This window comes from Giraffa tippelskirchi, chromosome 6 (genome assembly GCF_054371585.1).
Source record: "Giraffa tippelskirchi isolate mGirTip1 chromosome 6, T2T-mGirTip1v1.2.pri, whole genome shotgun sequence".
NCBI classification, from domain to species: Eukaryota; Metazoa; Chordata; class Mammalia; order Artiodactyla; family Giraffidae; genus Giraffa; species Giraffa tippelskirchi.
Window position 1 is genome coordinate 115,514,841 of NC_137280.1, and position 27,459 is coordinate 115,542,299.

The window sequence follows — 27,459 nt, forward strand, 5'->3', positions numbered from 1 at the left end:
ATCAAACCTGTGTCTCCTGCATCAGCAGGTGGATTCTTTACCACTGAGTCACCAGGGAAGCCTCATGCAAACTCTTAGTTGTGGCATTTGGGATCTAGTTCCCTGATCAGGGAGCAAACCCCCTGCTTTGGGAATGTGGAGTCTTAGCCACTGGACCACCAAGGAAGCCCCCCTGAATCATTAATTTTAATTAATTTAAGTTTACATTTCAGTAGCCATGTGTGACTAGACTAGTAGATACTCTATTGGTTAGTGCAGGGTTGACGAATGGAAAGTGACAGCAATGCCTGCAGCCTAAAAGAGTAGCTTTGCCAGGAAAGCAATGTGCTTTCTGGCTTCTCATGTAGAACTGAAACTACTTTCCCCGCAGGCTCAGGAAGGGTGATTAGCGTATCACGTTAACTGTGTGGAGGTCGAGGGAAGGGCAAGATGGGTGAAGATTTGGAGGCATTCAGGCCCAGAGATACACGCAGTATTTAGGGTAGCTTGCACTGTTATTGCTGTTTTGCTTCAGACTTTTCAATAGAATCTTGACTTTAAATGTTTTGGATCTTTGTCACCATGCCTATACTTTCATGTCTCATGTCTGGATTTTTTTTTTGGTTCCGAAAAATACCTATGTCATTTCCTCATTTTGCTCCCACCTGTATAATTAGGGATGGCTCATATGTACTTGGGGCAACATGTGGATTTACTTTCATTTTGGTTTGGTTTCCCGTAGATTGTTCAATTAGAAAGAGTTTGTGGAAAATTTGGGCTTGGAACCCAATACCCACAACTCCAGTCAACTCTGCTTTACAGAAGTGAGTTGAAGGTGTGTCGTGGATATAATTGTTTTTCTTTGGTACACAGTATTCCATTGTTTTGTTCATAGTGATTCTTTCTAAGGCCCACTTGACTTCACATTCCAGGATGTCTGGCTCTAGGTGAGTGATCACACCATCGTGATTATCTGGGTTGTGAAGATCTTTTTTGTACAGTTCTGTGTATTCTTGCCACCTCTTCTTAATATCTTCTGCTTCTGTTAGGTCCATACTATTTCTGTCCTTTATCAAGCCCATCTTTGCATGAAATGTTCCCTTGGTATCTCTAATTTTCTTGAAGAGATCTCTAGTCTTTCCCATTCTGTTGTTTTCCTCTATTTCTTTGCACTGATCACTGAGGAAAGCTTTCTTATCTTTTCTTGCTATTCTTTGGAACTCTGCATTCAAATGGGAATATCTTTCCTTTTCTCCTTTGCTTTTGGCTTCTCTTCTTTTCAAAGCTATTTGTAAGCCCTCCTCAGACAGCCAGTTTGCTTTTTTGCATTTTGTTTCAATGGGGAAACAGTGTCAGACTTTATTTTTTGGGGCTCCAAAATCACTGCAGATGGTGATTGCAGCCATGAAATTAAAAGACGCTTACTCCTTGGAAGGAAAGTTATGACCAACCTAGATAGCATATTAAAAAGCAGAGACATTACTTTGCCAACAAAAGTCCATCTAGTCAAGGCTATGGTTTTTCCAGTAGTCATGTATGGATGTGAGAGTTGGACTGTGAAGAAAGCTGAGCACCGAAGAATTGATGCTTTTGAACTGTGGTGTTGGAGAAGACTCTTGAGAGTTCCTTGGACTGCAAGGAGATCCAACCAGTCCATCCTAAAGGAGATCAGTCCTGGGTGTTCATTGGAAGGACTGATGTTGAAGCTGAAACTCCAATACTTTGTCTACCTGATGCGAAGAGTTGCCTCATTGGAAAAGACCCTGATGCTGGGAAGGATTGGGGGCAGGAGGAGAAGGGGATGACAGAGGATGAGATGGCTGGATGGCATCACCGACTCGATGGACATGGGTTTGGGTAGACTCTGGGAGTTGGTGATGGACAGGGAGGCCTGGCCTGCTGCGAATTCATGGGGTCGCAAAGAGTCAGACACGACTGAGCGACTGAACTGAACTGAACTGATTCCATTGTTATTCGCCAAGGTTTTAGGAGGGAGTCATGCATAGATAGGAAGAGAGTCGTTATATTCTATTTTATGGCCTTCTTTATTATTTGTATTGATTTTGATAGTTCCATATCTGAAACAATGTTTTCAGAATGCAGAATAACAGTGAAAGCATGGTGGTTTTTTTTTTTCTTTTTCTTGATTAGTTTTTATACATGTTTAGAATATCGTTTCAAAATTCTGGAATGACATTTGAACTCTGCTTTCTACTTTGCATTTCCTTCTCAGTTATTGGTTGATTGATCTGCTATTTCTCTCTATAGCCTCAGCATCTGGAGTCCTCACAGATCCTGCATGCACCCTGGCCTTTAACAATATGCAGAGCTTGAGACTCAGGTCTGCTCTCCTGCCCTTGCTTCAGTGGGAGTAGATGCCTCTCTTTCATCTCTCAGAGTGATAGTTTACAGTAAACGATGTCGGATTCCTGATCTCCAAAGAAGAAGATCTGGCTTCAGGACCAGGAACCAGCCTTGATTACTCAAGAGCTTTTGTATAGCAGAGTTTTATTAAAGTATAAAAAGGGACAGAGAAAGCTTCTGACATAGACATCAGAAGGGGGATGGAAAGTGCCCCCCTCCCTAGTCTTAGCAAGGGAGTTATATACTTGTTAAATTGATTATTACAGTAAATCAGAAGAATGTATCAAGGTTTTAAGGGTCTTACTAGACTTACTCTCACAATTTACATTCTAAGATGACAGAATTAGAACTAACAATAGAAAGATCTTACCAGACCCACTCCCATAATATACATTTTAAGATAACAGGATTTAGTCAGAAGGTTTTCAAGGAGAAATTGTCCTCAAGCTGGATATGTTGTTGTTATATAATCCTTAGTACAGAATTTAAGCTGAGCTGTTTTATTGTGTAATCATCAGCTCTGGGCTTAAAGAAAAAAACGTTTTATGTGACTAAGGAATGTAGAAAAAATGTCCTTTTCTCCTCCTTGGGAACTCAAGATCCCTATCTACTCTTCGAGAACCCTAGACCCCTCTCTCCTCCTAGGGGACCCCGGACTTCTTATCAACCTGCCTAGGAATTGACTCTCTCAAGAGCATTTTGCACACCATTCTGTAACAGCAGTAGGAGGAGGAACTAACCGCTGATACCAGTTTCTGTGATTCAGGCTCTGTTCCAAAGGCCTCACATTTACCCATTTGCTCAATTCTTATGACAACCATCTCTGATTGGTGCTATTGTCATCCCCATTTTACAGATGAGGAAACTGAGACACAAAGAGACAAAGTTTTCTACCAATGCCCCAGTACCGTTCTGTTAGACTTGAATGCTTTTCCTTCTTGCTCCAAGTTTCCTGCACTCCCTGGGGTGCTGAGTGCCTCTCACTTACCATGTTCTATGGAATTCATGCCATTGTTGGACTGTGGTCCTGCAGACATGGTAACAGTTAGAAAAGCAGGTCTGGGTGTATCTATCTTCTCTAGCTCTTCTTAGGTAAGGCAAGCTGCTATTCAGCTTTGTGTTCATGCTTGACACACACTGGGTACTCCATAAACTTTAGTTGAACAAATAAGTCAGTGAGTCAGAGAGTAGAGTTTGTGCCGATCCAAAGGAATTGAAATCAAGATCTTGAAGAGATATGTGTTGCCATGTTCACTGTGGCTTTATTTATAATATCCAAGACACAGAAACAGCGTAAGTGTTCATAATTATAAGAATGAATAAAGACAACCAAAGCATCCATCAGTAGATAAATGAATAAAGAAGGTGTGGTGTGATATATATATATACACATACATATATAGAATGTTGGAATATACATATATATATATTGGAATATATGTTGGACTATATATATTCTATATATATGGAATATTTCATTTACATATATGAAAAATACACAATGGAATGTTATTCAGGCATGACAGATAAGGAAATCCTACCATTTGTAACACCATGAATGGATTTTGATGACAAAGTGAAATAAAGGAGAGGAAGGATGAATACCAAATGAAATCACTCCTGTAGGATCTAAAATAGTCAAACTCATTGAAACAGAGTAGAATGGCAGTTTCCAGGGGCTGGGAAGAGACAGAAAGAGGGAAATGTTAGTCAGAGAGTGGACAGTTTCTATTATGCAAGATGGATAAGTTCTGGAGATCTGCTGTACAGCATAGAGCCTGTAGCTAACAATACTAAATTGTGTACTTAATATTTATTTATGGTAGATCTTATATTGTATTCTCACTGCACACACAAAGTCAATTTTCCCCACATAATAGGGTGGGGAGAAACTTTGGGAGGTGATAAATATGCTTATAGCCTTGATGATGGTGATGGTTTCACAGGTATATACTTACCTCAATTAAGTGGTGAAGAAAAATAACAGTCAGTGGTTACTGTATTGTCTACTGATCTCCTCCATGTGACAGCTTGGAAGTGAATGGGATCTGCAGTTTGATAGCCAGGTTATGCTTTTGATTGTCCTTTTATGCTGCTATGGTATTCTCCATCACAGCCCCCTCTGTGTCATCAAAACTCTCACACGGCTGCTGTCAGAGTCAGAGGGAACATTCATTGAGCAGCAGTTGAATTTCCTCCCCTTTTATATCCCAGTGGCCATTGAGGGGAGGCCAGCTATCTCTGGCTGCAAGCAGGCTCAGCTTTGAGAGCTTCAGTTTGGAAAATCCAGTGATGTGAGTAACCGTTAGTCTCTGCTTTTGCCTGTGATGCAAGCCTGTTTGCTCCAAACTGAGACCACATCCTTCCTGCTGGGTTGTGACTGCTATAAATTTGTCTAGTTTCTTCTCCGGCTATTCCCGAGGCTGACGTCTGGGTGAGTCCAGCTCCGTGGAGCCGGGTGGCTGAAATACCCTGGGGAAGAGTGGGGAGATTGTTTCAAGGGACAGAATTTGACTAGAGGTTCCTTCTGCCAGCCTTCAAGTCTATCCTTTAGCAATGTTTCTGGAATGTTTCTTTTATGTTTATGAATATTTGTTTGCTATGTATGCCAGTACATGTGTGTGGGGAGTGGGGGTCAGGAACAGCGACCATGGCTCACACTCACTCCACCAGGAAGTGGATAGATGGGATGCATATAAGGAAATGAGCGTATTTAGAAACCAAGGAACAGAGAAGGTAAAGGTCAGGGTTGGGGTGCACTAAAGTTAGGGATAGGGTAGCACAGAGGAGAGGCAGAGTCCTGATGTGGATGCAAAAATTGATGCAGTGGGACCTGGGAGGGTCGGCAGAGCTGGTGGATCTGTCTGGAGTACCCCCTCTCCTTCTGCCACCTGCCAAATGCATAGGGGATGGACTTGACAGGGGGTGGCGGGGGGTGGACGATGCATGATGCGAGGAGTGGAGAGGCAGGAATGGAGACAGGAGTGTTGAACATGTTTGAGATGTCTTGAACATTAAACTGGGTTTTTATGAATTCCAGTTTGGAGAGTTCGAAAGCTTCATAAGCTTTCCCTGGTGGCTCAGATGGCAAAGAATCTGCCTGCAGTGCAGGACACCTGGGCTCATAGGGCTTCTCCCTTCCTATGATCCTTTTCTAAATTCAATAATATGAAGAGATCAATTCCAAACAAAGCCAATGTGCTCATCTATCCAAAATCTAGAAATTGTGTATGATCAAGAGATATAGCAGCTGATTTCAAGTCTTTGTGGAACTTGAAGTCTAATTAGGAAACCGAGACATTGAACACTACAATGTGATTGAACACTACTTGTGTGATAAAACCTGGGAAAGTGTTTTTGTTTTTTAACAATCTGATTTTTGGTTTTCCCTGGTGGCTCAGACGATAAAGAATCTGCCTGCAGTGAAGGATGGGTTCGATCCCTGGGTCAGGAAGATCCCCTGGAGAAGGAAATTGCAACCCACTCCAGTATTCTTGCCTGGAGAATTCTATGGACAAAGGAGCCTGGCAGGCTACAGTCCATGGGGTCACAAAGAGTCGGACACAACTGAGCAACTAACACTTTCACTTTCATCTATTTTTTTTTATCATCTTCGACCATTTTTTCCTCCTACTTGACTGAGATACCTACTTAAATGGTGGAAGAAATGTTCTCACACATTTTATGCTGAGAAAAATGCAATGTTAGGGGCATGACTCAGAAATCAGTGACCCTAGTGTAAATCCTGGCTTTGTCCCTCCTGGCTATGAAACTCTGGTCAAGTCACTTAGCCTAAGACTTAGTTTCTACTTCCATACCGTAGAACTAGGAACATAATTTTTCAGTTTTGTGCATCAGTATAGCACCTAACTCATGAGAAGCTCTCAATAAATGTGAGTTCTAATAATTATTATAATTGTGAATTTTGCAAGGAGACATTAAAGAAATGTATGTATTTATCATTCTTCCTTATCACCCCAAGTTCCATCCCATTTCAGTTTTAATCAATCAGTGTATTGATAAAGGGGTTGTTGCAGATTATGCCTTCCTCTGCATGCTTCTATGTTCTCTTTCCTTCTCTCTAGACATATGCTGTTCTGGTATCACCATAACTACTCATTCCTGGCATCCTTTCTTCTTTTGTCCCTCATTCATCTTTCCTTGGTTCAAAACAGAAACCAGAGTCTTGCAGTTGGAAGGAAGGGAAAAAATTCTTTTCCACTCTGCCATTTTATAGATGAGGAAACTGAAGTTGAAAAATAGTGGAGAGATTGTCCAGGGTCATACATAGCCAGTAATCAGTGGGATCAAAGTTCTCTCGGTGATACATCAAGGTGGCATCAGGAAGCAGTTGAAGACCACACTGCACTGTTAATGTGATTGTGTTGGTGATTTTGTTTCTCTCCATAGGGGTACCTTTCTTCCATGGCTCAGGACACACGGATCAAGCCAATAGGAAAACTTTCTGGTAAGAATTTGACTCACTTTTAAAAGCTAAAGATGGCAACTGGTTAGAATCCAGTGATATTTTTTTCCTTTCAATTTTCTGGGTTTTTGATACTTTAGTTCTCTCTAAGGGTAAATTTCTGAAAAGATTTCTTAACCATATGCTATTTGCACCATCTAACTCCCAAGTGTGTATTTATGCCCAAGGACTCTGACCGGGGCTGCAGATGAGCATGGCAAGTGTCCGCTGCAAGCTGGCTCGTTACCTGGAGGACCTGGAAGACATAGACTTCAAGAAATTCAAGATGCACTTAGAAGACTATCCCAGTCAGAAGGGCTGTACCTCAATTCCTCGGGGTCAGACAGAAAAAGCAGATCATGTGGATCTAGCCACCCTGATGATTGATTTCAACGGGGAAGAGAAAGCCTGGGCCATGGCCAAGTGGATTTTTGCTGCAATCAACAGGAGAGACCTTTATGAGAAAGCTAAGAGGGATGAGCCAGAATGGGGTGAGTGGAATGAAGACAGTAGTTTTTTTAAATCGTGATAAAATATACATAAGATAAATTTACTATCAGCCGTTTTTAGTGTATGATGCAGTGGTGGTGAGCACATTTGCACTGTTGTTCAATCAATCTCCAGAACTCTTTTTCAACTTGCAAAACTCTGTACCCATGAAACAATTCTACCCTCCCCTCAGCCCCTGACAATCACTTTCTGTCTCTATGAATTTGACTATTCTAGTACCTTTTATGAGTGGAATCATAGAATATTTGTCTTTTTGTGTATCAGCATAAACTTCCTCAAGCTTCAAACACATTGCCTCATGTGCAGGATTTCATTCTTTTTTAAGGTGAAATAATATTCTGTGGTATGTGTATACCACAGTTTGTTCATTCATTCATCCATCAGTGGACTTTCTAATTGCTTTTAGCTTTTTTTTTTTTTAATTAGTGCTTTTAGCTTTTGACTATTGAGAATAATGCTTCTGTGAACATGGCTGTACAAATCTCTTTGCGATATAGCTTTCAATTCTTTTGGGTTTATTTCCAGAAGTGGAATTACTGGCTTATATGGTAATTCTAGTTTAATTTTTTGAGGAATTGCCATAATGTTTTCCACAGTAGATGCACCATTTTACATTCCCTCTAACAGTGCACAAGGGTTCTAATTTCTTCACATCCTTACTAACATTTATGTTTTCTTTTTTTGATAGTAGCAGTCCTAATGGGCATGAGATGGTATCTCATTTGTATTTCCCTATTGACTAGTGATATTGAACCTCTTCTCATGTGCTTGTTAGCCATTTGCTTATCTTTGGAGAAATGTCTATTCAAGTTCCTTTCCCACGTTTTAAATGGGTTGTTTGTCTTTTGCTGTTGACCTTTAGGAGTCCTTTATATATATCCTGGATATTAACCTCTTATCAAATATATGATCTGCAAATATTTCCTCCCATTCTGAGGGTTGTCTTTTCACTCTGTTGATGGTATCTTTTCACAAATCAAAGCTGATATGTTTGTTTTTTAATCGCTTATGATCTTGGCTTTATCTTCTATTTTTTCTCCTCATGATAGTTCCATGAGAAGATGGAGGAAAGCAGTTTTCTTTTTTCTAACTCCTTTAAAAACCTGTCAGGGCTCACATACCCATAAGAACCTTCTTTAATTAGTTACACTTTGTTCACATCTCTCCTGGGCCTGGACTTCCTCCAAGTCTTCATCTAGCATCTAAGTATCTAACTGCATGGTCAACAAACTTGGATCTCTGCTTCCCATGGCTTGGGGGAAATCTATCAGCTTATAGAAGTATGTAATTTCTGCAGAAAAACTTTTCCTATGGCCATTAATTTGGGCATTGAATTGGTGAAAGAAATTCTTTTCATCTCTGTGGACATATGGTGAGGTTCTTCCTTCTGGCTTGGAGTTCTGAGCAAGGGAAGGATACAAGAAAGGGCTCAGAGGAATCTAGAAAATCACAAGATGATGATGTTGAGCTAGTAAAAAAGAGTAATAAAAATGAATCAGTGTTTCTGAAACAGACAAAAATGGTGGTGTATATGTAGTACATCTATGCTATTTGAAGTCAGTTTTATAGACAAACTTCTGTTTTCTAACGAATTATTTTCTGTTTACCCTGTTTGTTCTTCTAACCTTGTTTTGTCCACATTGGCATATCTAAAGTTAATTAAAAAGTATTTATACTGGAAAATATAAAATAGATCAGCAGATCACAAGCAGAGTGAGGTGGGAAAGAAATATGGATCTAATGAGGGAGATAAAAAATAGGGGCATGAAGGCAGGTGTATTTATCAGTGTGATGTTATAAACAAATTGTGTATAATAGCATAATTATAATTGTGTCAGTACTGACATTCTCAATAACCATTTTAAAGTGTAATAATCAAGGTTGCTTCTCTGGTGGCTCAGATGATAAAGAATCTTCTTGCAATGTGGGAGAACTGAGTTTGATCCCTGGGTTGGGAAGATCCCTTGGAGAAGAGAATGGCCACCCACTCCAGTATTCTTGCTTGGAGAATTCCATGAACAGAGGAACATGGCAGGCTACAGTTCATGAGGTCACAAAGAGTCAGACACTATTGAGGGACTGACACTTTCACTTTAAATCGTGTTGCAGAAGCAGTTCACTAAGCAGATTTTATGGATTTATTTATTCCTCACAAGAACCCCTGGAGGCCCGTGCTTTTTCTTTATTTTTTTTTTTTTAATTTTAAATTAGTTTATTTATCTATTTTTTAACTTTACAATATTTTATTTGTTTTGCCATACATTGACATGAATCCACTATGGGTGTACATGTTTTCCCCTTCCAGAACCCCCCTTCCACCTCCCTCCTCATCCCATCCCTCCGGGTCATCCTGGTGCACCAGCCCCGAGCACCCTGTACTATGCGTTGAACCTGGACTGGCGATTTGTTTCACATATAATAATTTCCATGCTTCAGTGCCATTCTCCCATATCATCCTGCCCTCGCCCTCTCCCACAGAGTCCATAATACTGTTCTATTTATTTGTGTCTCTTTTGTTGTCTCACATACAGGGTTATCTTTTTCAAATAAATTTTCAATTTCATTATACGAAGTGAAATAAGCCAACCACAAAAAGACAAATATTCTGTGATTCCATTATAAGAGGTACCTAGAGTAGATAAATTCATAGAGACAAAGTGGTGGTTTCCAGGGGCTTCAAGGAATGGGGAATGGAGAATTGTTGTTTAATGGATATAAAGAATTTCATTTTCACAAGATGAAAAATAATTCTGGAGAATGGTTGCAAAACCATGTGAAATGATCCTGGAAAAAGTTATAATTGTCCATGGCTCTGTTCTAACCAGAGCCAAGCCTGGATTCACTGCCAAATGTCTCTTTGGTAGAATAACCATTATGCCATTTGGCTTGTACATGTAGGTTTTGGGGGTGGAAGAACTATACTTAGGGTTAGAAGTTTTTGTTTTTGTTTTTTGTGGGTTTTGCTTTTTGTTTCGGGGGCTGGCTAGTGTTATATTTTAGGTAAAAATTAAGTTTTGGTCTTGGTTTGAGTTAATGTTTAGATTTTATTTTGTGGTTTTGTGTGTGTGGGGTTAACAGCATTTGCATTCAGAATAAGTAGATACCTCAGGAATCTTTTATATAGCTCTGGAGTTCCTGCGCACCTAAATTTATCTGTCCCATGTATTTGCCCTGGTACCTATCTCTTGTTCTGCCGTGTCTAATTTCTCCTATAAGATACCTCTTTTGGATGTGTTATTTATTGATTGTTTAGGTCTATAATTCTCAACTGTGGATGAATGTGGGGCTTTTAAAATAAAAAGGTGCCCTCTACTTGATACTCTGTAATGACCTATATGGGAGTAGAATCTAAAAAAGAGTATATATATGTATACATAAGTGTGATTCACTTTTCTGTACAGCAGAAAACTAACACAGCATTGCAAATCAACCCTACTCCAATAAAAATTATTTTAAAAATAGATAAATATAATGGTGCCTGGGCTCCACCTCCGAGAACTGAAAAAGGATCATTGGGAGTAGAGTCCTAGAATCAGTATTTTTAAAACTTTCTAAGTGAATCTAAAGTTAGTCAGGATTCTGAATTAGATGTAAGTCAGATGGGTTATTCTTGCTTTTGAAGACTATGGGTCAGATGAATTCCAGGCATTTGGGCTCAAGGACAGATAATACTGCTGGCCTTTGGCCATCCTGGGGATACCTGAGAGTGTGGGGATGGTCTCAACACAAGAGCACAAGGGAGGGCATCTGCCAAAGCCAAATGAGGATGAGAAACTTTGATGCCTTATATGTTTGCCTTCTGATTTCCAGGCTTGGGAGATAGATTCCAAGGCTGGATACAACGAGGACACAATATTAGTTGGCATCCATTGCTTTGAAATTAGGAGTATAGGAATGCCTCCAACTGGACATTCAACTGAGCTGTATTTTGGTTTGGAAGATGTTCAGGGCAGGTGGCTTTGATCTGTGCCAGGTGTTGGCTATTGGATTTCAATTGTTTTTGTTGTCCAGTCGCTCAGTTATGTCTGACTCTGAGACCCCATGGACTACAGCACGCCAGGCTTTCCTGTCCTTCACCATCTTCCAGAGCTTGCTTAAACTCATATCCATTGAGTCCGTGATACCATCCAATCATCTCATCCTCTGTCATCCCGTTCTCCTCCTGCCTTCAATCTTTCCCAGCATCAGGGTCTTTTCAAATGAGTTGGCTCTTTGCATCAGGTGGCCAAAGTATTGGAGTTTCAGCTTCAGCATCCGTCCTTCCAATGAATATTCAAGGGTTAATTTCCTTTAGGATTGACTGGTTTGAACTTCTTGCAGTCCACAGGGCTTTCAAGGGTCTTCTCCAACACCACAGTTCAAGAGCATCAGTTCTTTGGTGCTCAGCCTTCTTTATGGCCCAACTCTCACATCCATACATGACTACTGGAAAAACCATAGCTTTGACTAGATGGACCTTTGTCATTGGGTTTCAATGACATCACCTTAATCATGAGTCCTGGTTTTTGACACTTTGTATTTTCTTCCTTTAATTCTCAGAGAATGCAAATGTTTCTGTGCTAAGTCAGGAAGAAAGCCTTGAAGAAGAATGGATGGGTTTACTGGGATACCTTTCCAGAATCTCTATTTGTAGAAAAAAAAAAGGTAAGCAATGTAGGTGGTACTTCTGATTGGGTTTAGAGACCTGGTTATGTAGGTACTTGAAGCTCAGAAGGTGGATAACTTGCTGATCCTAACATGTTCCTTGGGGTGAAAAGGTCTGTCTAAGGAAATCCGCTTTAGCTTAAGAAATAGATGCATGTTTCACTCCTTGCAGTCCCAGAACCATGGTTGGGCAACTGAATGTTTCAGATTTTATAGGGCATGAGCTGCAGACTACATAAAGGAGTAAGACTGAATGAAAAAGGACTTTCTGGCCAGGACCAATGTATATGGCATTTTGCTGTTCTTCTGTTCAACTGTGTCTAGGAAGATTTTGACACCCTATATTTTCTGGGGCTATCCATACCCCAGGCAGTGGCAAGAAATTGCAACTCCCATTTTTCAATATCAGTTTCCATTCCTTAGAGACCACCAGCCCCTGTTGATAGCTTGTCTCTGGTGGATGTGGTCAAGCTTCTTTTGAAGTCTAACTTTCTGTCTCTGACACAGATTACTGTAAGAAATACAGAAAATATGTGAGAAGCAAATTCCAGTGTATCGAAGACAGGAATGCCCGTCTGGGTGAGAGCGTGAACCTCAACAAACGCTTCACCAGGCTGCGTCTCATCAAGGAACATAGGAGCCAACAGGAGACGGAGCATGAGCTCCTGGCCATTGGTAGGACCTGGGCCAAGATACAGGATAGCCCTGTGAGTTCTGTGAACTTGGAATTGCTGTTTGACCCTGAGGACCAGCATTCTGAGCCTGTGCACACGGTGGTATTCCAGGGAGCAGCAGGCATTGGGAAGACAATACTGGCCAGGAAGATCATGTTGGACTGGGCATCAGAGAAACTTTACCAGGATAGATTTGACTATTTGTTTTACATTCACTGCCGGGAGGTGAGCCTTGGGACGCAGAGGAGCCTGGGGGACCTGATCGCCAGCTGCTGCCCTGGCCCAAACCCACCCATAGGCAAGATTGTAAGCAAGCCTTCCAAGATCCTCTTCCTCATGGACGGCTTTGACGAGCTGCAAGGTGCCTTTGATGAGCACACGGAAGCACTCTGCACGAACTGGCGGAAGGTGGAGCGGGGAGACATTCTCCTGAGCAGCCTCATCAGAAAAAGACTGCTTCCTGAGGCCTCTCTCCTCATCACCACAAGACCTGTGGCCCTGGAGAAACTTCAGCACTTGCTGGGCCAGGCTCGTCATGTGGAGATCTTGGGTTTCTCAGAGGCCAGGAGGAAGGAATATTTCTTAAAATATTTCTCAGATGAGCAGCAAGCAAGGGAAGCCTTCAGGCTGATTCAGGAGAATGAGGTCCTCTTCACCATGTGCTTTATTCCTCTGGTCTGCTGGATTGTGTGCACTGGGCTGAAACAGCAGATGGATAGTGGCAAGAGTCTTGCTCGGACATCCAAGACCACCACTGCAGTGTATATCTTCTTCCTCTCCAGTTTGTTGCAATCTCAGGGAGGGAGCCAGGAGAACCACAACTCTGCCACCCTCTGGGGTCTCTGCTCGTTGGCTGCAGATGGAATCTGGAACCAGAAAATCCTATTTGAGGAGTGCGATCTCAGAAATCATGGCCTGCAGAAGGCAGATGTGTCTGCTTTCTTGAGGATGAACCTGTTCCAAAAGGAAGTGGACTGCGAGAAATTCTACAGCTTCATCCACATGACTTTCCAGGAGTTCTTTGCTGCCATGTACTACCTGCTGGAGGGAGATAATCATGGGGAGATGAGGAACATGCCTCAGAGTTGTTCAAAGCTTCCCAACCGAGATGTGAAGGTCCTTCTTGAAAACTACGGCAAATTCGAAAAGGGGTATCTGATTTTTGTTGTCCGTTTCCTCTTTGGCCTTATAAACCAGGAGAGAACCTCCTACTTAGAGAAAAAACTGAGTTGTAAAATCTCTCAGAAAATCAGGCTGGAGCTGCTGAAATGGATTGAAGCAAAAGCCAAGGCCAAGACACTACAGATTGAGCCCAGCCAGCTGGAATTGTTCTATTGTTTGTATGAGATGCAGGAGGAGGACTTTGTGCAAAGGGCCATGGGACATTTCCCCCAAATTGAGATCAAGCTGTCCACCAGAATGGACCATGTGGTTTCTTCTTTTTGTATTGAAAACTGTCGCCATGTGGAATCCCTTTCCCTGAGGTTACTCCATAACTCACCCAAGGAGGAGGAAGAAGAGGAGGAAGTTAGACACTCTCACGTGGACCATTCTGTTCTCTCTGATTCTGATGTTGCATATTCTCAGCGGTAAGGTGATTTTGCTTCAGGCATTTGGTACTATATGTCTTCTACTTTCTGGTCATCTAATTCTTGGCACTTGCTCTCTCTCCTTTGTTTTCAACAGTCTTGCAAATGCAGTTTGCACAGCTACAAAATAATGCCATCATCACTTGTTTCTACCAGACCCCTTCATTGGCAGATATTAACTAGTAGAGGAAGAGTAGGTGGACAAATGACATGAGAAAAAAGCCAATGAAACAATGAGCAAATGTTTGGTGGATGCCAATTTAGCACAATGTGTTATGTGAAAAAAAGAATGGAAGACAATGTTCATAAACTCAAATTGCTTGTAATTTACTTGGGATTTTATTGCTTAATAGCCTGTCACCTAAGGGGCAGAACAACCAGTATGACTCTGCCCAGGAACACAGAGGACAGAGGACCTCAGTGTGGGATGCTTGGGGGAGATTTCTTGGAGGAATGAAGTTTGAGCCTGCCTTGAAAGATTGAGAGAATGTAAGTGAGTGGCAGAGAAGGAAAAGGAATTTTTTAATACCTAGACAAGCTCTTTTTAAAAAAATAATTAATTTATTTATTTTTGGCTACGCTAGGTCTTGCTGTGTGTGGGGTTTCTCTAGTTGCGGCAAGTAGAGGCCACTCTCTAGTTGTGGTGCACAAGCTTCTCATTGGGGTGGCTTCTCTTGTTATAGAGCACAGGCTCTAGGCATGCAGGCTTTAGTAGCTGTGGCACGTGGGCTTAATTAGCTTGTACAGGTGGAATCTCTCAGGAAGAGGGATGGAACTTGTGTCACCTGCATTGGCAGACAGATTCTTAACCACTGGATCAGCAGAAAAGTCCTGGCAGTGGGGTCTTATATGAAGAAGACATGAATGTGGTCTGAGGAAGAGCATTTCTGTAGGAGAAAATGGGGAGGGACATGGTTTTTCACTGGAAAAACCAAAGAGGGGAAATAGGGCTGGAAAGGAGAGAGTTCTCCAAGGCCCTTATCTTGCACTTGCAGCCAGGCATTTGTCAATAGCTAGGGCTTCCCTGCAGAGAGGGCAGTGGCACTCCACTACAGTACTCTTGCCTGGAAAATCCCATGGATGGAGGGGCCTGATGGGCTGCAGTCCAGGGGGTCGCTAAGAGTCAGACACGACTGAGCGACTTCACTTTCACTTTTCACTTTCATTCATTAGAGAAGGAAATGGCGACCCACTCCATTGTTCTTGCCTGGAGAATTCCAGGGACGGGGGAGCCTGGTGGGCTGCGTCTATGGGGTCGCACAGAGTCGGACACGACTGAAGTGACTTAGCAGCAGCAGCAGCAGCAGCAGGGCTTCTCTGGTGGCTCAGACGGTAAAAAATCTGCCTGCAAAGCAGAAGACCCTGGTTTGTTCCCTGGCTCAGAAAGACCCCCTGAAGAAGGGTATGGCAACCCACTCCACTATTCTTGCCTGCAGAGTTCCATGGACAGAAGAGCCTGGTGGCTTACAATCCATGGGATCGCAGAGTTATACATGACTGAGGAACTAACACTTTCATTTGTCAACAGCACCCACTTCAAGGTCTGTTTACTCAGTTGCTAGAGGGTTGGAAGTCAGTTGTGTGTGTTCATTGAAATGGTTGAGTTACTTGACTTCTAAATCCTTGGGCAGAAACTACCACAGCTTCAGTGGCTGTGGGGAGGTGTCTGCTCTGTGAATGCTTGGGTTTGACCTCTATAGAGGACATTTGACATGGGACAAAATTAAGGAGAAAAGGAGCTGGCCCTTTTACTGGCAGCAATAATCTTTCAGCTCCCTCTCTTTTCCTTGGCACCACTACCAGGATAACTTTTCTATTTATTGTTGGGTCATCAAGGACTACCTGCTGAGGCTTCAGTAGTGGCTAAGACCCAGGTCCTGTTCACAACACTTACAGTTGGGTTGTGGGGCCAGGCAGGAAACCAGGGCTGTTGGTAGAGGGGGTGGGCTTTGGCAAGAATATTGGTGGAGTGTATCTGAAGCACACAGGGGGAGCCCTTGACCAGCTGTATCCTGAAGGATGGAGTATGAAAGAGCCAAGGATGCGCAAGGGGCAGCCCAGACCAAGGGGACAGTGGGTTCAAAGAGTGGGATGGGAAAGCAGGGTACATTTTGACAATGGCAAATAGTTCAGAATAGCTAGAAAGAAGATGGAAGAGGGAGAGAGAGAGAGAGTGGGGTGGGGGGGACTACAGCACCTACAGAAGAGCCTAATATAGTTTGCAAATCCTATGAATTTTCATTTTCAGTCTTTAGAAAGAAGTATGTACGTTATGACTGCAAGAAGGATTTTTGCTCAGTTTGTTCAGTCTTACAAAAAAAAATCTCCGTAGACGTTCCACTTGTCACTTATTACAAGAGATGGCTTTTCAGTGCTCTCAGTTAATGCAACTGAAAGTGAAGGATCTCTGGCAGTATCTCATTCTTAGAAGCATACCGATTGATAGCTGTTGAGAGAAAGAAGACTTGGTAGATTTGGTACTGTGCCACCAGGGGCTCAGTTCTGAGGACAACCTGGACATGAGCAGTCTGAATTCCTCAAGATCCCAGACTTGTAGCTTTTTTACACATTGATTTTTGTTTTTTTCAAACTATACAGCCCTGTTGGCTACCAGGTCTTGAGAGAAGATCTCACTAGGGCACTAAAAATGAGGCTCAGAAAACAAGACACCTGACCAAGATCACAGGATTGAGGGGAAGGCTGGCAGAGACTCAGACTAAAACCTAGAAGAAAAGCCTGATGCCCATCATGGTAGATGACAGCTACCTTCTTCTGAGGACAGGAGCTTGCTTTGTGTGTTGTAGAGCCTTCGAAGGACTAGCAGCATGAGCACCTACCTGGTGCCTGTTAGCAGTGAAGGACTGCAGGCCTGATCCTAGACCCATGGAATCAGAATCTTCATTTTAACAGGAGTAGCACTTTGGAATCACCTGGAAGTCTTAAAAATATCAATATGTTTCATCCTGCCTCAGAGATTCTGAATTTGTTCCTATGATGTGGCTTGGCATAAGGATTTTTGTGATCACTACTGATGCTATTATGCAGCTAATGTAAGAACCAGCCTCTGGGTCATATAGCAGAGTGTCCAGGGCCATGGGCAGGGCAGCCAATTGATGAAGGAGGAGAAGGATTCCTGAGGGAGGAACCAGAGGCTCTTCACAGTCGGCCAAAGTCACAGGCTGTTTTGTAACTTTAAAAAAATTATTATTATTTTTCATTGAGATATAGTTGATATACAATGTTTCCAGTGTATAACATAGTGATTCATGATTTTTTTTAATTGTTTTTTTTAAATTAAAAAAAATTTAAATTGAAGGATAATTTCTTTACAATATTGTGTTGGTTTCTGCCATACATCAACATGAATCAGCCATAGGTATACACGTGTCCTCTCCCTCTTGAACCTCCCTTCCATCTCCCTCCCCATCCCACCCCTCTAGGTTGTCACAGAGCCCCCAGTTTGAGTTCCCTGAGTAATAAGGCAAATACCCATTGGCTACCTATTTTACATAAGTAATTCATAATTTTTAAAGGTTGCATTCCATTTATAGCTATTGGCAATATTCCTTGTGTTGTACAACTTATTCTTGTATCTTATTTATTTTACACATAGTAATTTGTACTTCTTTTTTTTAACTTTTTGTTTTCTATTGAGATATAGCTGATTAACAATGTTGTGATAGTTTCAGGTGAAAAAAGAAGGAACTCAGCCATATATATACATGTATCCATTTTCTCCCAAACTCCCCTCCCATCCAGGCTTTCATATAGCACTGAGCAGAGTTTCATGTGCCATGCAAGTAGATCCATCTTAGTTATCCGTTTTAAATATAACAGTGTGTACATGTCCATTTCAAACTCCCAAATTATTCCCTCCCCTCATCCTTTCCCCATTTTAGCTTTTTAAATTGAAATATAGTTGATTTGCAATGTCATATTAGTTTTAAATCTATAGCACAGTGATTCAATTATATGTATATGTGTGTATTTATATATATACACACATGTACTTTTTCAGATTATTTTCCTAATAGGTTTTTACAAGTTATTGTTCCCTGTGCTATACAGTAGATCCTTGTTGGTTATCTATTTTATATATAGCACTGGTGGTGGTTTAGTTACTGTCATGTCTGAATCTTTGTGACCCCATGGACTTTAGCCCACCAGGCTCCTCTGTCCATGGGGTTTTCCAGGCAAGAATACTGGAGTGGGTTGGCAGTTCCTTCTCCAGGGGATCTTCCCAACCCAGGGATTGAACCCAAGTCTCCTGCTTGATAGGGGCCTTCTTTACCACTGAGCCACCTGGGAAGCTGTATATAGTAGTGTGTGTATGTTAATCCCAACCTCCTAATTTATCCCTCCTCCTCCTTCTCCTTTGATAATTGTAAGTTTGTTTTCTATGTCTGTGAGTCTTTTTCTGTTTTGTAAATAAGTTTATTTGTATTGTTTTTTAGATTCCACATATAAGTGATATCATATACTATAATACCCTCTAAGTCCATCCAAATTGTTGCAAATGACAAATTTCATTATTTTTGTATTTTTCAATTGGAAAATAATTGCTTTACAATGTTGTGTTGGTTTCTGCCACACATCAATGTGAATCAATCATACTTCTGTATATATATATATATCTCTTCTCTTGAGCCTCCTCACTCCCATCCCACTCTCCAGGTGCCAGTCTGGGCTCCCTGTGTTAGATAGCAGCTTCCCACTGGTTATCTATTTTATATATGTTAGTGCATATATGTCAAAGCAAGCTCTGGGAGTTGGTGATGGTCAGGGAAGCCTGGTGTGCTGCAGTCCATGGGGTCACAAAGAGTCGGACATGACTGACTAAGCAACTGAACTGAACTGAACTGAACTGATATGTCAATGCTACTTTCTCAATTTGTCCCACCCTCTCCTTCTCTGCTGTGTCCACAAGTCCATTCTCTATGCTGTGTCTCCATGGCTGAGTAGTATTCCGTTGTGTGTGTGTTTGTTTATGTATATATCACATCTTCTGTATCTATTCATCACAGGCTCTTTTTTTTAATTAATTAATTTATTTTAATTGGAGGCTAATTATTTTACAGTATTGTAGTGGTTTTTGCCATACACCGACATGAATCAGCCACGGGTGCACATGTGTTCCCCATCCAGAACCCCCTTCCCACCTCCCTCCCCATCCCATCCCCCAGGGTCAGCCCAGTGCACCAGCCCTGAACACCCTGTCTCATGCATCGAACCTGGACCGGCAATCCGCTTCACATATGATAATATACACATTTCAACACTACCCTCTCAAATCATCCCACCCTCGCCTTCTCCCACAGAGTCCAAAGACTGTTCTTTACATCTGTGTCTCTTTTGCTGTCTTGCATATAGGGTCTTCGTTACCATCTTTCTAAATTCCATATATATGCGTTAGTATACTGTATTGGTGTTTTTCTTTCTGACTTACTTCACTCTGTATAATAGGCTCCAGTTTCATCCACCTCATTAGAACTGATTCAAATGCATTCGTTTTAATGGCTGTGTAATGTTCCATTGTGTATATGTACCACAGCTTTCTTATCCATTCGTCTGCCGATGGGCATCGAGGTTGCTTCCGTGTCCTGGCTATTGTAAAAGGTGCTGCGATGAACATTGGGGTACACGTGTCTCTTTCACTTCTGGTTTCCTCGGTGCATCACAGGCTCTTTTAATCGTAAAATGTGCAGAACACCCTTACCAGGACTCCTCTGGCCTTTTGCATTCCTCAGTGCCCAGTCATTGGTTCTGTGAATCATTTCTTAATTCCTAAGATGCCTTTGCACTGGTGTCAGCCACTCCTGGCCCCAACTTCAGTTTGCTATTCTTACAGATTCACTTTGTTTTCTCTCCTTCCTTCCTTCCAATTTCTAGATTGGTGAACTATCTGACCTCCAGCATTTGCAGGGGCATCTTCTCAGTCCTGAGCAATAACTGGAATCTCACTGAATTGAACCTCAGTGGCAATACCCTGGGAGACCCAGGCATGAAGGTGTTATGTGAAACACTCCAGCAACCTGGCTGTAACATCCGTAGATTGTGGTAAGAATCCATGTGTGTGTATATGTGTGTATGTGTATGTGAGAAAGAGAGAAAGGGAGAAGAAGGACCATTTTAGCAGTTTATTAGTTTTCTAAGGCTGGCATAACAAAGTACCACAGAGTGGGAGACTTAAATAATAAAAATTAACTTTCTCACAATCCTGGGAGCTGGAAGTCCAAGATGAAGTTATCAGAAGCGTTGGTTTCTTCTGCGGCTTCTCTCCTTGGCTGTAGATCGCTATCCTCTCCCCGTATCTTCACACGGTCTCTGTGGATGTCTGATCTCTTCTTCATACGAGGACACCAGTCATGTTGGGTTAGGGCCTGCCCTAATGACCTCATTTTAACTTAATTACTTTTTTAAAGCCCAATTCAGTTATATTCTAAGGTGCTAAGGGTTGAGACTTCAACATGAACTTTTTTTGGGGACACAGCTCAGTCTATTACAAATGGGAAGGCCGAATGGTTTGGAGGACAGTTATTTGAGAAGTTTCAGATGGGGAAGAATATAAGGGAACTGAAAATAAGTCATTTGTGGGTGGTAGGAAAGGGCATGACTTTTAGTGTCTTCCAATTCTTCATTAGCCACACTTATAGATGAGAACAGAAGAGTTTCATCAAATACAGAAATGGCTACCTGAGCTGGAATCCATCAAAATATTTTGCATGGATTAAATTGTCACAGGGCATGTCTTTTGGGTCTATAATAAAGTGCTTGCTATGAGCCCACACTGTGACAAACACCCTCTTCTAACAACACAAGAAATGACTCTACACATGGACATCACCAGATGGCCAATACTGAAATCAGATTGATTATATTCTTTGCAGCCGCAGATAGAGAAACTCTATACAGTCAGCAAAAACAAGGCCAGGAGCTGACTGGCTCAGATAATGAACTCCTTATTGCCAAATTCAGACTTAAATTGAAGAAAGTAGGGAAAACTATTAGACCATTCAGGTGTGACCTAAATAAAATCCCTTATGATTATACAGTGGAAGTGAGAAATAGATTCAAGGGATTAGGTCTGATAGATTACCTGAAGAACTACGGACAGAGGTTTGTGACATTGTACGGGAGGCAGTTATCAAGACCATCCCCAAGAAAAAGAAACACAAAAGGCAAAATGGTTGTCTGAGGAGGCCTTACAAATAGCTGAGAAAAGAAGATAAGCTAAAGGCAAAGGAGAAGAGGAAAGATATACCAATTTGAATGCAGAGTTACAAAGAATAACAAGGAGGGATAAGAAAGCCTTCCTCAGTGATCAATGCAAAGAAATAGAGGAAAACAATAGAATGGGAAAGACTAGAGATCTCTTCAAGAAAATTAGAGATACCAAGGGAACATTTCATGGAAAGATGGGCTCAATAAAGGACAGAAATGGTATGGACCTAACAGAAGCAGAAGATATTAAGAAGAGGTGGCAAGAATACACAGAAAAACTATACAAAAAGATCTTAATGATCCAGATAGCCATGATGGTACGATCACTCACCTAGAGCCAGACATCTTGGAATGCAAAGTAAAGTGGGCCTTAGGAAACATCACTATAAACAAAGCTAGTGGAGGTGATGGAATTCCAGTTGAGCTATTTCAAACCCTAAAAGAGGATGCTGTTAAAGTGCTATACTCAGTATGCCAGGAAAACTCAGCAGGGGCCACAGGAGTGGAAAAAGTCAGTTTTCATTCCAATCCCAAAGAAAGGGAATGCCAAAAAATGTTCAAATTACTGCATAATTGCACTCATCTCACATGCTAGCAAAATAATGCTCAAAATTCTCCAAGTCAGGCTTCAACAGTATGTGAACCATCAACTTCCAGATGTTCAAGTTGGATTTAGAAAAGGCAGAGGAACCAGAGATCAAATTGCCAACATCCGTTGAATCATCGAAAAAGCAAGAGAGTTCCAGAAAAACATCTGCTCTATTGACTATGCCAAAGTCTTTGTGTGGATCACAACAAACTGTGGAAAATTCTTCAAGAGATGGGAATAAAAGACCACCTTACCTACCTCCTGAGAAATCTGTATGTAAGTCAAGAAGCATTAGTTAGAAACAGACATGGAACAACAGACTGGTTCCAATTCGAGAAAGGAGTAAGTCAAGGCTGTATATTGTCACCCTGCTTATTTAACTTCTATAAAGAGTACATCACGTGAAATACTGGGCTGGATGAAGCACAAGCTGGAATCAAGAGTGCTTGGAGAAATATCATAACCCCAAATACACAGATGACACTACCCTCATGGCAGAAAGTGAAGAAGAACTAAAGAGCCTCTTGATGAAAGTGAAAGAGGAGAGTGAAAAAGTTGGCTTAAAATTCAACATTCAAAAAATGAAGATCATGGCATCCGGTCCCATCACTCATGGCAAATAGATGGGGAAACAATGGAAATATTACAGACTTCATTTTCTTGGGCTCCAAAATTACTGCAGATGATGACTGCAGCTATGAAATTAAAAGACGCTTGCTCCTTGGAAGAAAAGCTATGACCAACTGGTAAAGCATATTAAAAAGCAGAGACATTACTTTGCCAATAAAGGTCCATCTAGTCCAAGCTATGGTTTTTCCAGTAGTCATGTATAGATGTGAGAGTTGGACTATAAAGAAAGCTGAGCGCCGAAGAATTGATGCTTTTGACCTGTGGTGTTGGAGGAGACTCTTGAGCTGCAAGGAGATCCAACCAGTCCATCCTAAAGGAAATCAGTCCTGAATATTCATTGGAAGGACTGATGCTGAAGCTGAAACTCCAATACTTTGGCCACCTGATGCAAAGAGCTGACTCATTTGAAAAGACCTTGACGCTGGGAAAGATTGAAGGTGGGAGAAGGGGACGACAGTGTATGAGATGGTTGGATGGCATCACCGCTCAATGGACATGAGTTGGAGTAAACTCTGGCAATTGGTGATGGACAGGGAGGCCTGGCGTGCTACAGTCCATGGGGAAGCAAAGAGTTGGACACGACTGAGCTACTGAAGTGATGAGCCCACACTGTGAATTAAACTCACATGCCCTGAATCAAGTACATAGTTGTATGGGCCATCCCTCCAGCCCTCTTGCATCACAAATCTGGACTTCCGATGAGCTACACAGCCAGCTTTAAAGCCCACCACCCCAGGACATTTTCATACCTTTCTGTGTTGCTCTTAACAACCACCCTATCATCAGTCTTCTTAATTTTACCCGGGTACAAGCCATTTTCCACTTTTCCTCTTTCTCATTTTGTTACCACCCAGAGTCCTTAGACTTTTTTTTTTTGACTGTGCCACGCGGTATATGGGATCTTAGTTCCCTGACCAGGGATTGAGCCCATGTCCTCTGTAGTAGAAGCAGAGTCTTAACCACTGAATCACCAGGCAATCCCTTAGACTCTTTTTGCCTTTTGTTTGGTTACACCACTGGGCATGTGGGATTTTAGTTCCCTGATCAGGATTTGAACCCATGTTCCCTGCATTGGAAGTGCAAAATCTTAATCACTGGACTGCCAGGGAAGTCCCCCCATAGACTCCTTAATCAATAGAAATCAGTAAAATGCCAGATAAGAAACTTTAAGTTTAGGTTAAGTAAATAAGGAAGTAAAGCCATGGCTTTACTGAGAGTAGTGCTGCAGCATGAGGGAGTGAAAACAAGTAAAGGTACCCTTGCTGGCTCTCTGAGATGGGGTGAGTTGGTTCCTTAAACGCATTGAGGGTAGGGGCAGGTAAGTGGGTGGGACCAGAGGGATGGCTTAGGTGGTCTGCTCACCCCCTCAGTGGTACTGTGTGCAGGGATCACACAGTGATCCTGCTTTTGCTCCTGGTACTTCAGAAATGGCAGTTGAGATTTTGACCTTTTTGTATCTAATTATTCATAATTTGCCTCAACTATGCATGCATGCAGTTATTTTTAGTCCCTTATAGTTTCTTTCTTTCTTTTTTTTTTAAATATCCCTTTTTCTGGGCAACCTTGTGTGGCTGGGCCCCCTACATAAGAATTGTGGAGTCCTAACTACTGGACCACCAGGGAATTCCTCCCTTATAGTTTCTTTTGTATTCTATTGCCCGAGGAGACATTCATCCAGGTGCAAGCACTGCAGTAAAGGGTCCCATGTCCCAGCCTGTCTCAACTCCAGCAGCCCAGATCTAACAACCACAATTATTTGCTTAGATATCGCAATGCCCTCCAATACCATTAATTTCTCATGACAGGATTCGTGTTTGTCCTGCAATTGTCTCTATAATGTCTGGACAAGCTCTTACCATTTGTTTGTGCTCAAAAATACATATCAGATGAATGTTGTCTGTTTGGTGTCCCTGCATCTACTTTTGCCACCCACCATTCATTGTACAGAAGACAGAGGATTGCTTAATATTTAAAAAATTATGCTTTGATCATGCCATTTCCTTGCTTAAGAGATTTTTTTTACCTGTTTTGATAAATTATAAAATGTTCTTTTTGCCTTCAAGGTTCTGGTCAATTTTAACATTTAACATTCCTCTCCACCTTTATACCATGCCACTCTCTCCATCACCCCTGTGGATGTGATGCCCCTCTGTGATTCTAGAAAGTGAGACACAAACAGGGAGACATGTGTGAGAATGAGATGTTCTGCAGATAAAGATTTAGGTATCTATTTGCTTCTAGTTGGTGTGGAAATGGAGGCAGAAAAGGTAATCCAACAAGCTCCTAGGACATTTGAAATGAGCTGGAATACTGTTCTTGCTTCTCTGAGAGCAATAATTGTTTTGGTGGTGGTGCTGATGGTAGTGATAGTGTGTGTCTGTGTAAAGCAAATCAAGAATCAGATATGCTCACTCCTTCAGTGTAGATGGAGGGCTGGGATTAAGACATCAAACAAAACAGCAGGGACAAGATTGTCCAAGAGAACAGGAAGATGTGTACAGCCCTAGAGAGAGCAGTATCTATCTGAGGGAGTTTCAGCTGTTAGGAACATGTGGTAAAGAGGTGGAGCTCATCAGCTAACCATTGTTTTCATTTATGAAACAGAAACATGCCATTTAAATACTTGAGAATTGCCCATTATTTAGAGGGTGCTCCCTGGCAGCTGTGGTCACAGATTGTGAGCCAGAGAGCCTGAGAACTATCTTCCTAATATGTCTTTTTTTTTTTTTTAACCTATCTTTTAATTGAAGGAAAATTGCTTTGTAATGTGTTGGTTTCTGCCATATTACAAAGCAAATCACTCATAATTATGCATATATCACTTCCTTCTTGAGCCTCCCTCTTCTCCCCTCAACCCACCCCTCTAGGTCATCATGGAGCACCAGGCTGGGCTCCTTGTGTTGCATAGCAACTTCCCATCAGCTATTTACTTTAACAGAGTGTGTATATGTCAATGCTACTTTCTCCATTCATCCCACCCTCTCTTTCCCTCACTGTGTCCACAAGTCCATTCTCTATGTCTGTGTCTCCATTCCTTCCCTGCAAATAGGTTCATTAATACCATTTTTCTAGATTCCATATATATGTATTAATATACAATACTTGTTTTTCTCTTTCTGACTTACTTCACTCTGTATGACAATCTCTAGGTTCATCCACTTCACTAGAACTGACTCGAATTTGTTTTCCCAATATGTCTTGAGCTATAGTCAGGAGTTTCTGATAAGATGATACTTTTCTTTTTAAAAAAATATTTATTTATGTGTTTAGCTACTGTAGGGTCTTAGTTACAGCACTCAGGATCTTTGATATTCAGAGTGGCATGTGCGATCTAGTTCCTGACCAGCGATCAAACCTGGGCCCCCAGCATTGGGAGCATGGACCCTTACCCACTGGACCACAGGAAAGTCCCAAAATGATACTTTCCTTCATGAAAATTTAGTTATAAATTTAGTTTAATTCTCTTTGTAACATGAGAACCCAGTGCCCCTGTCTGGTGCTAAAACCCAGCAGAGACCAGAAGGCAGTGACAGAAAAGCAGCCTATGCTCTGAGATTTTTCTGTTTCTGTGCTTGTAATGAAGGTTGGGACAGTGCTGCCTTTCCCATCAGTGCTGCTTCAACATCTCCTCAGTCTTGAGCAACAACCAGAAGCTGGTGGAATTGGACCTGAGCCACAATGCCCTGGGAGACTTCGGGATCAGACTTTTGTGTGTGGGACTGAAGCATCTATTCTGCAATCTGAAGAAGCTCTGGTGAGGCTGAACTAATTTCCCTCATGAAGCAATAGCTGTGGCTTTAACCAGCCATGATGTGTTAGAATTTTAATGTGAAAATGGCCTTAGTCTACTCAGAGGATTCCCTGTATTTATCTCTGGATGTTTGTCAATAATTAATTTAGTTAGCATTTTTTTTTAATTAGTTAGTTAGCATTTTTTTGTGGGAAAAGTCACATAGTCAGTCCTGGAGGGGAACTTAAAAAAAATCAGAAATATTATGCTTGCCTTTAAGGTATTTAAAACCTAGCTAAGAAAATAAAACCAATGTATTTTGCTTTAGAAGAGTTTTGAGACTTGATGATAAGGCCTTGGTTCACGTTAAATAGGAAAAATGGGGCTAAAGCAATGCAGTTGCTTGACAGTCTATGTAGCTCTTCTCTGAATGCTTGTGGGAGACTTCAATTTTGAAGAAGACAAGAAATCACTTGAAAATGGTAGGGCCAATTTATACTTGTTAGGGTGGCTATTATAAAAAAGCAAAACACAACAGGGCTATATATTCAGTAAATAAGCCAGAAGCAAAAGGGAAAATATTGTATGATTCCATTTATATGTAATACCTAGAATAGTCAAATTCATAGAGACAAAAGGTAGAATAGTGGTTTCCAGGGTTTTGGGAGAAGGGAATTTGGAGTTATTGTTTAATGAGTATAGAATTTCAGTTTGGGAATATGGAAAAGAATTCTGGAGATGGACAGTGGTGATAGTTGCACAGTTATGTGAATGTACTTATGTGTTACTAAATTGTAACACTTATAAATGAACATGTGTTTACAGTGGTACAGTTTATGCTATACATATTTTACCTCAATAAAAATAAATGTAGAGATCTAGGAAGATGTAACATTGCATGGGCTTTGAGGGTGTTTTCTTACTATTACACCAAACAGAAAAAGAAACAAAAAGTTAATAAAGAGCTTGGATATACTCTTCTCATGCGCAGACTGGACTATAGGCAAGGGCAGGACAAGTGCTTTCTTGACTCACAGCAGTGTGTGGAATGGGGTGAGAGAGGT

At 41.5% G+C, this 27,459-nt stretch overlaps 1 protein-coding gene across 8 annotated transcripts in view; it reads left to right on the forward strand.

The window, feature by feature from the left end:
* NLRP3 (NLR family pyrin domain containing 3) overlaps positions 1–27,459 on the forward strand; it is a 101,557-nt gene that overhangs the window by 38,428 nt on the left and 35,670 nt on the right. For 7 of the 8 annotated variants that reach the window (XM_081502085.1, XM_081502090.1, XM_081502089.1 and 4 more), the window contains 6 exons: positions 6,754–6,811; positions 6,997–7,299; positions 11,858–11,962; positions 12,470–14,225; positions 20,115–20,282; positions 26,249–26,419. In XM_081502085.1, the coding sequence (XP_081358211.1) occupies positions 7,017–7,299; positions 11,858–11,962; positions 12,470–14,225; positions 20,115–20,282; positions 26,249–26,419 (2,483 nt within the window). In that variant the 5' untranslated portion in view covers positions 6,754–6,811; positions 6,997–7,016. Of the gene's footprint in view, positions 1–6,753; positions 6,812–6,996; positions 7,321–11,857; positions 11,963–12,469; positions 14,226–20,114; positions 20,283–26,248; positions 26,420–27,459 lie in introns of all 8 variants that reach the window. The other variant, XM_081502084.1, reaches the window with a different exon arrangement.